General features: G+C 40.4%; 1 protein-coding gene across 7 annotated transcripts; it reads right to left on the bottom strand.

Annotated features, from left to right (window-relative positions):
• Positions 1-1,242: 1,242 nt before the first annotated feature.
• On the bottom strand, positions 1,243-11,842 carry zgc:136858 (uncharacterized protein LOC678543 homolog). Of its 7 annotated transcripts, XM_061773830.1 has the most exons (20): positions 11,802-11,842; positions 11,317-11,399; positions 10,336-10,450; positions 10,092-10,266; positions 9,474-9,585; positions 9,304-9,411; positions 8,747-8,853; positions 7,450-7,576; positions 7,231-7,351; positions 5,807-5,892; positions 5,589-5,716; positions 4,956-5,015; positions 4,641-4,704; positions 4,463-4,557; positions 4,146-4,274; positions 3,770-3,884; positions 2,967-3,104; positions 2,720-2,886; positions 2,036-2,112; positions 1,243-1,959 (listed from the first exon to the last, which is right to left on the bottom strand). In XM_061773830.1, exons 2-20 carry the CDS (start codon positions 11,372-11,374, stop codon positions 1,764-1,766), a joined length of 2,178 nt encoding a protein of 725 aa, XP_061629814.1. In that variant the 5' UTR covers positions 11,375-11,399; positions 11,802-11,842; the 3' UTR covers positions 1,243-1,763. The 7 variants fall into 7 exon arrangements, with proteins under 7 accessions (XP_061629814.1, XP_061629813.1, XP_061629817.1 ...); XM_061773829.1 differs by lacking the exon at positions 11,802-11,842 and having other exon boundaries at positions 11,317-11,529; XM_061773833.1 differs by lacking the exon at positions 11,802-11,842 and having other exon boundaries at positions 7,231-7,292; positions 7,484-7,576; positions 11,317-11,529.
• Positions 11,843-12,107: the final 265 nt, after the last annotated feature.

The raw sequence follows: 12,107 nt of genomic DNA, 5'->3' as shown, positions 1-12,107 counted from the left end.
TGTCAGAAAAAGGACTAACCTGTTGATCACTGTTTTCCAAAGTAAAAGTACATGTTTGCAAATGACTTATTTGATTAAACACAAAGATAACCAGCCTGCATTCATGGAGGACTACATAAATCTACTTACTGCTGAGAGCCTGAAATTCTGAGGATTTGGATCATTTTAAGTTAAACAAGGTCTCTAAAGGATACAGTAATCAATTATCAAAACAGTTGTGGATTAATCGATTAATTGTTGCACCTGTAATAAAATATTCTCTCTCCTTCTCCCTCTCTATGTGTCCTTATAGGAGTTATAATGTTAGGTCATTGGCATGACATGAACAGTTACAATTAAATGCAGCAAAGATGAGATATGGTAATGATATTAGCATGTTGGTATTATGTGGTAGAAGTTAAGAAATGTTCCACATATCCTGGTTTAAGCCAGGTATTTAAACCATGATTGTATATCACTGAAAAGCAGTGTATTGCTCTGTGTAGATAGCACGCTCAGAACCCAGTTATGGAGAAGTGGGAGGGTTTGGGCGGAACAAACAATTTTTGAGGCAAGTGGGGATGGTGTATTTAGTCATTTGATAGCCCGAGGCAAACCCAGTTATTGGGCCCTCCGCAGCTGTTTACTGCAAAGATTTGGAATATTAATGTTATCATCAACAAAAAAATATGCCTATGAGTAGATTTTCAGTCATCCAGGTCATGGTAATTCGCAAAGGTCAGTATAGGGTGTTGTTGTCGCCGAGGTGTGGCTGGTGAACGACCGTCGTGCCTACCAACCGACTGCTCACACGCCTGGTAGCAAAACAACTCATTCCAGCCACTGTTACCATGGAATGAGTCAAACTTTGGAAGGTGGGATGTCAGGACATTGTTATAACCAGACGATAGGTGATGTCTCAAACCTCCTCTGTTTAGAAACGTGTTTTCTCGTAAACTAGATTTGTGGTTGATGTGTCCGATTTGTATTTGAGATTTTACCACCAGGCGAGTGAACGACAGGTTTATACGCAGGGCAACAGCGTCAACAATAACATCCTATTGTGAACAACTCCCTCAGCGTCATAATTGGGAGACTACACACCTACTAATTTAAAACTAAAGACACCTTTTGGATTAAAGGTGAAACGTCTTCCACAAACACAAACAAGTCCAGTTGCCTCAATTCAACCTTTGTGGATCAACTAAAAATATTAAAACATGAACAAACACATTTTAACTCATACATCTGGGGAAACACAGCTAATGCAACACATATTAAAGGATCTTTATTAAAAGGTGAAAAATAAAATGCTCCATGGGTCAGATTTTAGAACACAGGCTGGACTTTGCCCAACTCTGTGTTAAATGGTTAGCATATAGTTTTTAAAAGCTTGGAATTATTACAATACATAATTAATTTTGTAAATTTTTGTAAATATTTTATGTTTTCATGGGACAAAAAAAAAGACACTACAATGCTACAATGTACTGTAAAGTAGCAAGTGCACAGCTTTTATAACAGTGTAAATTTACTATCCCCCCAAAATAACTCAACACATAGCTATCAATGTCTAAACCATTGGGAACAAAAGTGAGTACACCCCTAAGTGAAAATGTCCAAATTGGGCCAAAAGTGTCAATATTTAATGTGTGCTGATGCCTATCCCAGCTGACTTTGAGCAAGAGGTGGAGCTACATCCTGGACTGGTTGCCAGTCAATTGCAAGGCACATACAGACAAACAACGACACGGACAATTTAGAGGCACCCACTCCAAACACTTTCAGTCAATCCACATGAATGTTGGTTTGGGCCAGCTGTGGTTTTGGATGCGGTCGGGCTCTACAGATTGTGTACTCAGCATGGGAGCGATAGGATGTGGTGATGCGAGGGACAAGCGTGCGGCCAGGAGACCCATCCGAACACATGCGTCCGTGTCTCGACCCTGGATGATCCCGGCCATCAAGGCGCCTGCAAGACTGCATACAGGGCGAAGATGACTCGTGTTTTGCTTTGAACTTTTTAAAACATATCAGAAAGAGAGCTGCTTTCTACCTGTCTCCTGCTCCTGAGACGTTCTTATGTGCTGCTACACTCAGTGCTGGGTAGTGGAGAGCGCACAGCTTCCTTGTCTGAAAATACAAGTGGACACAATAAGATATTTATTATCCTCTACCCATCCATGCATTCATCCAACGTCCAGCCATCATCAGTTCACATAAGTTACCTTGCAGTAAAATGACAGGTATAGTTGAATTTTGTGCTCGCATTGTGTTGTTTTTATTGTGTGTATTTTTGCCATTTTTGTTTTAACTATGGGTCCGAAGAAGGTGAGAAGTGAATGATGTCCATTGAGTTAAAGCAGGAAATCACAAATATAAGCGAGTGGCAAAAAGGATAAAACAATAGTGATGGAGATTAAATTCAGCTAAAGCGCAGTGAAACAAATGTCAAAAATGTTTCTCTACATTGTATTTAATTATGTTTTTACAGTATGCTTTTATAAAGTGCGACACTGTACTGTAGAGTGCTATTTTTCTGATTCAAAAACTTTTTTTGGGGGGGGGGGGCTGGAACAGAATAATTGCACTTGTATTCATTTAAAATGGGAAAGATGATTTGAGCTACGACTGATTTGAGTTACTAGTGTAGTCACAACAAATAAAACTCCTAAGTCAACCACTTTAATTTATCTTTGATCTACTTTAGTTTTGTGAATTGAAACAGTAAAGTTCTTGCCTTCTTCTCTATTCTTGGCTTCAGATTGACTGAGCCCACATGGTGCTCACCGCATACCACCACTCCATTCTCTCCCAGGGTCACCACCAGGCAGTGGAGATGCTCCAGAAGGGGGCGCGAGAGGGCCACGGCCAGACTCAGCACCTGCTCCAAGGAGTTTGGAAGCACTGATGTCGCCCCCGACCCCCAAAGCACATCCTCACTTCCACATGACCACAAACAAAGCTTTATTTCTTCAGATCTTTACCTTTAGGTGTTTGAAGGCCAAGCGTTTTATTCATGGTGCACAACTCCGCCAGGTTGGGTGACGCGTAGGACAGCGACTTCCAGGCATCGGACAGAAAGGGTTTACAAGCTTTTTTTGAATCCGTCGGCTCATACCAAACTGCACATTGAGATTAAGCACCCAAATTTGATGTCAAGGACTTTCTGTTTTTCACTTAGAGCAGGGGTCTCAAAACTCAACTTATCCGGGGGCCGCTAGAGAAAGACCCAGGGTGAGTCTGGGCCGCGTCAAGTATTCCACAAAAAAGGGTTTCAAGTACAGTAATCCCCCGTTTATTGCGGGGGTTAAGCTCCAGACCACTCATACAATAGAAATCCGCAAAGTGGCGACCACATATTTTTTTTATTATGTACACATATTTTAAAGCTGTATGAACTGCCCAAGACTCTTCTTATTTTACCCCACACTCCTGTTTACCTCTACCGTACGCTTATAAACACTTTCTATGCTCTTAAACAGCTTTTTAAACTCTTAAACAAACAGTAATCTATTGCATTACTGTACACTATTTTATACATTTTATTTTTATTTAGCGTTGCTAATTGACTTTGGCTAACTTATCAACAAACACCGCTGAGAGCTGTCATGAGCCTGAGATATGGTAGCGTGTAGGTGATTTAAAAAAAGAAAAAAAAAGCCCAGGGAAATGCATGGGCCACACTAACACTAAACATTGATGTCAAGTAGGGGGCCGCAAAATATCGTCCTGCGGGCCTCAATTGGCACCCGGGCTGCAAGTTTGAGACCTCTGATTTAGCGTGTACCGTTGATGTTGTGCTGTTTGGCGATGGAGCAAACATATCTGATGGTGGAGGCTGGTATGTTTCCATCAAGACACACCAGGGTGGACGACAAAAGCTGCTTCTCAAACTGTGACACCTATTGGAAGACCGTAAGAAGACAAATGCGAATAATACATTCATTTTATTTAGTTTTTTGCTCAGTTCAGTGCCAGAGAAGACTATGGAAAATTTAGAGTGAACCTAACATGAATTATTTAATGTGTGACGAAGAAAACCCATGCAAGCATGGAAGAGAACTCCACAGAGTAGGCCCGAGTTGAGATTCAAACCCACAACCTCAGAGAATTGAATCTAAAAAAACACTAGGCCACTTCGGAGTACAACCAGAAGAACTTACATATTGTTCTGTTATTAGCTGATGAATGTCCATGTCGCCCAGTCCAAGACTGAGTTCTCCATTTTCAGTGATAACCGCACAGTAGGTGGCTGTGCTTTGGCCTTCCAACCTCGTCACGCCGCTGGTATCCTGACGGCAAAAGCACACATGCCAACGGCATTTACCGACCAAAAAAATCAAATATAACTTGAACAGCATCTGATGACTGAGGTTGTAAAGGTGTGGACATTTTCTGGTAAATTAACAAATTAATTCCGATGAAACGTTTCCAACTTTGAAAATTCCCATAATTCTGCAACCCTACTGACAACAGATACCATATGTTTGCAGTAGTTGAAGACGGCATCGCTTTGAGAATCAGCTCCGGTGACTGAGATGAACATCGGCTGATGACCCAAACGACTCAGACATTCTTAAAAGACAAGCACACCCCAAAAATTAAATCAATCAGATTAGATAAGAAAACACAATCGAGCAAAGATCACACAAACCCACCAGCGATGTTTCGTCCTACGCCTCCATATGACTGACAAAAAGTTCCTGGGTTGGTCTGTCCAAACTCAGAGTGACAACAGTTTAAAAATAACCTTTATCTTTATTCTTCTATCTATGGCAGCGATGTATAGTGACAGGAAAAACTATTAAATGCTCTTCCATTAGATGGCAGAAGGTAACAATTAAATGTGTATCCACTTTTTGTGACATTTTTATTTGCCAGTGTGCTGTTTTCTTATGCGATATACCATATTTGCCTTGGCTCATTAAGGTGGGGAAACACTGCTGTATGTATGATATGGATTCTAAACTTACTTGAAGTGTTTTCGTTTTTCCTTTTGCAATAAAATCCACATTTATACCCCCGACGACAACCTGCAGCAAAATAGAGTGGCATTGTTGATGTAGACTGAGCTCGTAAACTATAAAGGAGACATATTATGAAAATTACTTTTATAATGGCTTGTTTACAAATAGTTGAGACTCAAGGATGTCTGCCCAACCATCAAGTGTGAAATTAAAGAACCATGTACATTTTTTGTTATCTGCCCATTTCTCAGAATGTGCCTGTGAGTGAGCTGCTCTGCACTTCCACAACAGTGGGGATAATTTACATGATAACCACCCTCACACTGAGTCTCTGCCCACAACATGATTGGTTAGGCTGAGCCAAGATCCAGAGCCACTTTCAACCAATGATGCTGTCTGAAACACAATCATACGGAAACATCCAGATTCCTCACGGGTGCGACGCACCTACTATCATGTTAAAGTCAAAAGGTAAGCAGAGCTGCATCTAGTTTGGTTCGATACACAGATTAGCGTTAGCAAATAGCGTTAGCTTCTGATATGCAGCACTGACATGTTATGTTACAGGCGCTCGCTTTTTGGGAACGGATTTAAAAAATGTCTCCTTGAAATGAAACATCTGCGTTTGATAACACTCACGATATTGGTTTCACATTGTTTAGCGGGATGATATGATGCGATACTTGACTTTCTTTTCTTCACCCGCTTTGACAGCACACCGGCTATCTGGCTGCCAACTTTTGCATTGTTATGAATGAGAGCAATATCTATAAGCAAAATGAAGGAGAGGTAACATACTGACATTGGGGAGTCCATTTCCTGTGCAAACGGTTAGACATGAATTATTGGAAGGATACTGGCTTGAAGGGACTTTCCTTGCGTCAACTCGTTGACCCTTTGGAGAATGTTCGGCGTCACGTCTTTTCCTGTGATGCCTCGAGCACTGAATGAGAAGAAAAAAAGAGAGTAACTGTTGTGTGGAAATGCAGACTGACGACCGTGAAATCTAACTATGGAGGAGAGAAGTCAACACTAGCCTTTCACCCTTGCTGTTCAGTTTCCAATGCACACATAGTACAGTGGTGCCTTGCAATACGAGTTGAACGTGTTCCATGACTACGCTCGTAGCTCAAAACACTCATATCTCAAATCATCTTCCCCCATTTAAATGAATGGAAATGCAATGCAATATTAGATATATTCCATGATTGTGGTGTTTATGGCCTCTGTCATTTTGACTTGAATTGCTTCTGTGCATGTATGCCTTGTAGCTTCATCAAGATCGCCATAAAGTTTGTTGTAAAAAAAAAAAAAAAAGAAGAAAACAAGCGCCCCGCTGAATGAGGCTTCCCTTATTATCCTAGCTCTGAGTAGCTGTGTGGCTATTCACTGAAGCGCCACAAACGAAGCCCACGACCACAGCAGATTGAATTTGAGAATGTTTATCCAACACAGCATGAAAGATTAAGAGAGCAGGCTTGCTAGCCAGCACGCTAAGTATTGTAGCTAGCTGGCAGCTTGTTCCAAGGCATGAAGGCACTTGGCAGTGACGATTTAGGGCGCTGACTGGCAGAACAGACACAGCCTTCTACCTTTACACAAGGACTAGTGAGGGATCCTGGTTAAAGTAAGCCATTTTAAACTTTTCCAGAGGGAGACATAGCAGCTAAAATGCGCCAGCCAAAACGTGCCAGTGGATTTTTCATTTGTTGGATTATTATTTCGGAATAGTACAAGGAGTAACGATTCAGTTCCGATTCGCTAGTCCTTCATTTCTGTAAATACGATTAGCGAAAGGGGATTTAGAGAGCGAGTCCGAGCCCTAATGGAGAGGGCCATGTTACTCCTTAGTAAGCCACAATAACATTAGCTGTTTTTTTCTGCAGAGGATAAAGAATATGTCTGTAAGTAATGTTATATTACCCGTCTACATGTTTTTGTTTTCAAAGATCGACTAAATGGTTACAACACCGTGGCACAGATGCCATTCGGATCTCGAAAAACTCATAAATCAGGTCACTCATATCTCAAGGCATCACTGCACTTGCAAAAGTACATTTTCCCTTTTCCCCGAAACCTACATTAAGGATTAATCATCCATTTATTTATGTCAGACAGGCTATTAATACACCTTGAAAACATCTGCAGTTCATAATTTGATATAGACAATTACAAGGATATTCTGGGCTTGTGTCAAAACTGACATGTGCATGGAAAACAAACAGTATGTAAGGGTTAACTTTTCATTCCTACATTTTATTCATAAATATAATTTTCATACTTTGTCTCTGCCAAGGCCGTCTGTATTGCTCGCTCTATCTGCTGGCCAGCTGCTGCGTACTCCTGCGGGATGGGCACAGCTATCAGCACGCCACTGTGGAGACCAAGCGACAAAGCACTCTCTAATGGGGAGGTAATGACACATCATGATCATTTGTGAATGTCAATGCATTTTCTGAAATTACTGGGCATTGGGTTGAATTTTGAAAAGTCAATCTACCGATGAGTTGTGCAGCCTTGTCAGGGTCGCTGACCTGGTAAGGAGAGGTGAATCCACTTAGTGGAGAGAAGAAGGCTGGGAAATCCTTTGATGGTCCATAGGTGGCAACACAAACACCCTGCGTCTCCTGATTAGGGAAAATAAACAGTCCTGGGGGGTACTAAAGCAGATTTTTCAGGTACTGTATCTGTACTTGACTTGAGTATATATCTCTTTAATGACTTTGACTTTTACTCCTTAAGTTTGAAAACAGATATCTGTACTTTAACAGATAATTTTACTTATGTAGTTAAAGCAACCAGGGGTGGTGGTGGTGGTGGGGGGCAGGGGGGCAGTATAATACAGTTTGCAGAAACAAACAACGAAGAATAGAATAAAGAATATGCCTGTGAGCATTGCTATATTATCTGAGTACATGCGTTGCTCCACTGTTTGTGTTCAACTCTCTGTTTCTTAAAGGGTTCTAAAACCGCAACTATCAATGCTAATTCTCAGCATGTCAAAGGCATTTTTAAATGTACCGGCATGTTAGCGTTAAAGTTATAATCTGTGATTTCTGGCACCCCCTTACGCTTGAATTCAGCATTACAACAAAGCCTTCGTCGCTTCATTATGACATAGGCAAAAATGCTTGTCGGCCCTCCTCCTCCTCCTTCCAACGCCGCATGCTTTCTCCTTTCTCAATGACTCAATCAATCCACACGCTGCCCATGTATGGGCCTGCCCGTTTGTAGGTAAAATGCGACACTTCATTTTAGAGTGCCACCAAGTGATGTAGTGCGGGAATAGGGTATAGGATAGGCACTAAATGTAAAAAAATATATATCTATTGAAAAATATAGCAAGATGTGTCAGACGCTGATAGGCTTAATCAGCATTCTGTCATCTACACTTGTAGTGGTGAAAATGACTTTTTTTAACAAAAAATTGTTGTGGATTATACTTTTAAGATAAGCAGACTTTCCCAAGGCAAAACTGTGGTTGTTTTAGATACACTTGTAATTCTCTTTGATTTATGTTTACTTTGACCGTGAGTTGAATTGAGTTCACTGCCACCATGCACCGCTATCTCAAGTTTGTACTTGCAAGTCAAAGCAAAAAATTGTCAAGATGACAGCTCATATCTTGAAAAACCCCTAAGTTGGGTCACTCGTATCTCAAGACACAACTGCATCTGTACTTCTACTTAAGTACCGAGTGTGAGTAGTTTTGCCAAAAGGAATTACAGAGTAACAATTCATTGTCAGTCATAGTTATACAGTACATGTGCTATTGTAGGTCTCCTCAAAGCACTTACTAGGAACTCCAGAGTGCGCCCAATGTCTAGAATAGACTTGACTCCAGCAGACACCACAACAACGGGAGTCCTGCCGAGTTCTGTTAGATCCGCACTGATATCCAGACCTGGAAAAATACCAAAAAATGTCAAAACATAATGGCAATAACTCAGTATTGGATGAAAATCCAAAATATGCATTAGGGCCAAGTGAGACAAAATATGATGCTGTGGTGAAAAAAAGCTCATTAATGTTGAGTACTGGTAATGTAAAAACTAAATGTAACTGTAATAGTTCCATCCATTCGTTTTCTATAGTGTTTTCCCTCATTATGGATGCTAATCTCAATCTCGGCTCTGGCCTTCCTGTGTGGAGTTTGCATATTCTCCCAGTGCTTGTGTGGGTTTTCATCATGTTCTCCGGCTTCCTTCCACATTCCAAAAATATGCATGTGCGGTTTACTGACGGCACTAAATTGTGCATAGATGTGATTGGTTGTTTGTGTGGTTAGCTGGCGACCAGTCAAGGGTATATCCCGCTTCTCACCGAAAGTCAGGTGGGATAGTCTCCAGCTCACCTGTCATTCTGGATGAGCGCAATAGAATACGGATGGATGGACATTTTAGGGATGCGCAAACACCCAAGATTTCCTTCATCTTACTTCTGCATTCCTGGAACAGTGGCCCTAAAGGGACAGTCGACATCACCTTTGCAAAGCGATCCATTATAAAAAGCTGTCCGTCTTACTATTCTCTCCATCTCTGTGCACTCCCCCGATGCCTCCAGTGACAAACACGGGGATGCCAACTCGCTGTGCCGCTATCATGGTGGCCGACACAGTCGTTCCCCCAGAGAGCCCCTGAGGATGCATCATCATCATCATCACATCCAGTCAGTGGTGGGACTTAAACCAAGTATAAATACTTTGCTTCTGTACTAAATTGAGTGTTTAGCTAGCTGTACTTATTAATGAGAATTTATTTTCCTGATGACTTTTTACTTTTACTCACTACATTTGAAAACTGCACTTTCTACTCCATACTTTGTCAAAATTGGCCCATAACATTTTTTACTTAACACAGTTGTTTATATAACACGAGTGCCTGATTGTGTACATGCTATAAGCATGGTGTTGACATGCTTTATGACCCTCTGCATTTTAAGTGGTTCTTAGCTCATCTATACACAATTAAAAATGTATATGTTTGTTTCTTACCTGTTTTTCTTGAAAACAAAAGAAATTTTCAAAAATGTTGGTGCCTAAATTGTCCTCCAATTCTGGAATTACCTTTTGCCACCTCTGCATCAATTGAATACGGAAGTACACCGAGTTTAATATTTCACATCTGAGTGTTGCGTCCTCACTTGGCTAACCACATACGGCAGGTCACGGCGAGACACCTTGACAGAGCCGTCAAAGCGGGCCAGGAAGTCCAGCTCCTCCGTAGACAGACCGATGTGAACTTTGCCCTCAATCACCCCGACAGTGGCAGGGGTGGCGTCTTGGGCCCTCACTATGGCCTCCACCTCTCTAGCTGTGCTGTGTTGATCCAATCATTCACCACGATTATCACAGTTGTAACAGTGTGTTGCTATTCATATCACGTACCTGAGATTGTGAGGATAGGGCATGCCATGAGTGATGATAGTGCTCTCTAGCGCCACCACTGGGCGGTTTTCTGCCAGTGCATGCGATACCGATGGATGAACTCTGAAGGCGCCGTCTAAAAGAACCACCATATATTTATTACTGTATAGTAGTTAGTGGTGGGACGTAACAAGCCTATTCTGACAAAGTGAGGAGTAAGTACAGAACACTATTTTCAAATTTAGGGAGTAACAGTATATTAAATACTCCAGTTAAGGACAGATACATGAAAAATTCACTTTAAGTATCCAGTTGTACTTCGCTACTTCCCAACAGTGGCTTTTAAACATAATGTGCCAAAAAAAACATGTAGGTCTTCAAATTAATCAAAACAGGTGCAGTGTTAAGTGTAAATGACGGGAAAATTCGTTTTTACATTGTACTTTAATGCATTTTACAGTTTTAACTACTCAACTTCAAGTTAACTAGGCCTACAGATATCTGAAAAATCCTCTTAAGTACCGTTTAAAGTATTTGTACTTCACTTAAGTTCTCACCACTAGCTTTTAGAGCATAAAGTGGCAAAAAAAAGTGTGGGCCTAAAACTTATCAAAACTGGTCCTATCAAAGGAGTTGAATCAATAATTCTACTTTTACCATTTTTTTAACACAAACATCTGTACTTTTGCCACCTCTGATCGCAATCATCAGTACACTCCTAACATAGTTCATACACGTATCCTTTTAAAGGTCAAATTCACACTTTCAAGCTTTTTCAGTACTATACAGCTCTGAAACGCTAATATAAAGAATCAAACTAGTCAAAACAAGAATAAATGAAATGATTTTATTTAACCATCTTATTTATTAATTCAGTCACTTAGGCACTGTAGTTCTCTAATCGTTCCCAGTATTGAACACTCCTTAAATTACCAAGTACAATTCCTTAGGGAATAATTGATACAAAGCCATATTTTAAGTCCAAAAAAAGGCAATTCTTACCATTCTGAAATGTCAAAAGTCCTCTTCTAATGATCAATGTGCAGACTCGCTTGAGCATTCTTTTTTTTTTTTTGTGGGAGTACCTTGACAACACGAAGAGAAACTTAATAACACTCTGGAACACTGTCCTTAATCTATTACTTACTACTTGTTACACGACACTTTTGGAACATTGTTTTCGCTCTCTCTCTATAGACCATATTCAAATGATTGCTTTAATTGTAAAAAATTGCGAATTTCTACACCTTTAAGGATACAACCAAAAGATTCATTTTCCACAAGTAGAAAAAAATATTGCAAGTTGTGTCATTCCCTTTTGTACAGTAGGTTTTCATTAAAAAAAGACAGTTTGCTTTAAGGTAATTTGGGCATTTTATACTAAACCTACACTTACATCAATATTACACCCACAATATACACTACATCAGTCCAAAGTAGTACAACGAATAAGCCAAGAGCAGTTTGCACATGCATTTGGTGCTTACCTTCTCTGCCGCTACAAAAATCAAATGTTAGAAACTTTGCCCAGAAGGCTGAACTTTAACCCCAGACACTGTTGACACGGCCAGCTAGCATCAATAACAGACCTCTGTTGGTTAACTAATTCTCCAGAAGTCGGTCTTTTGGGTCAGAACATATTATTCATGTCAACAAATACTTTGTTATTTTCAGCTGCAAAGTATATGATAAATGTTACTTACAGATTTTTCGTTTTCTGTATTTCTGGTCACTATATTATTACTACAATTGTACATACAATCCAGTTAAATTCTCCCACACATTACCGTACA

This window comes from Phyllopteryx taeniolatus, chromosome 5 (assembly GCF_024500385.1).
Source record: "Phyllopteryx taeniolatus isolate TA_2022b chromosome 5, UOR_Ptae_1.2, whole genome shotgun sequence".
Lineage (NCBI taxonomy): Eukaryota > Metazoa > Chordata > Actinopteri > Syngnathiformes > Syngnathidae > Phyllopteryx > Phyllopteryx taeniolatus.
The sequence above is the reverse complement of the archived record's forward strand: the minus strand, read 5'-3'. Positions and strand labels throughout refer to the sequence as shown.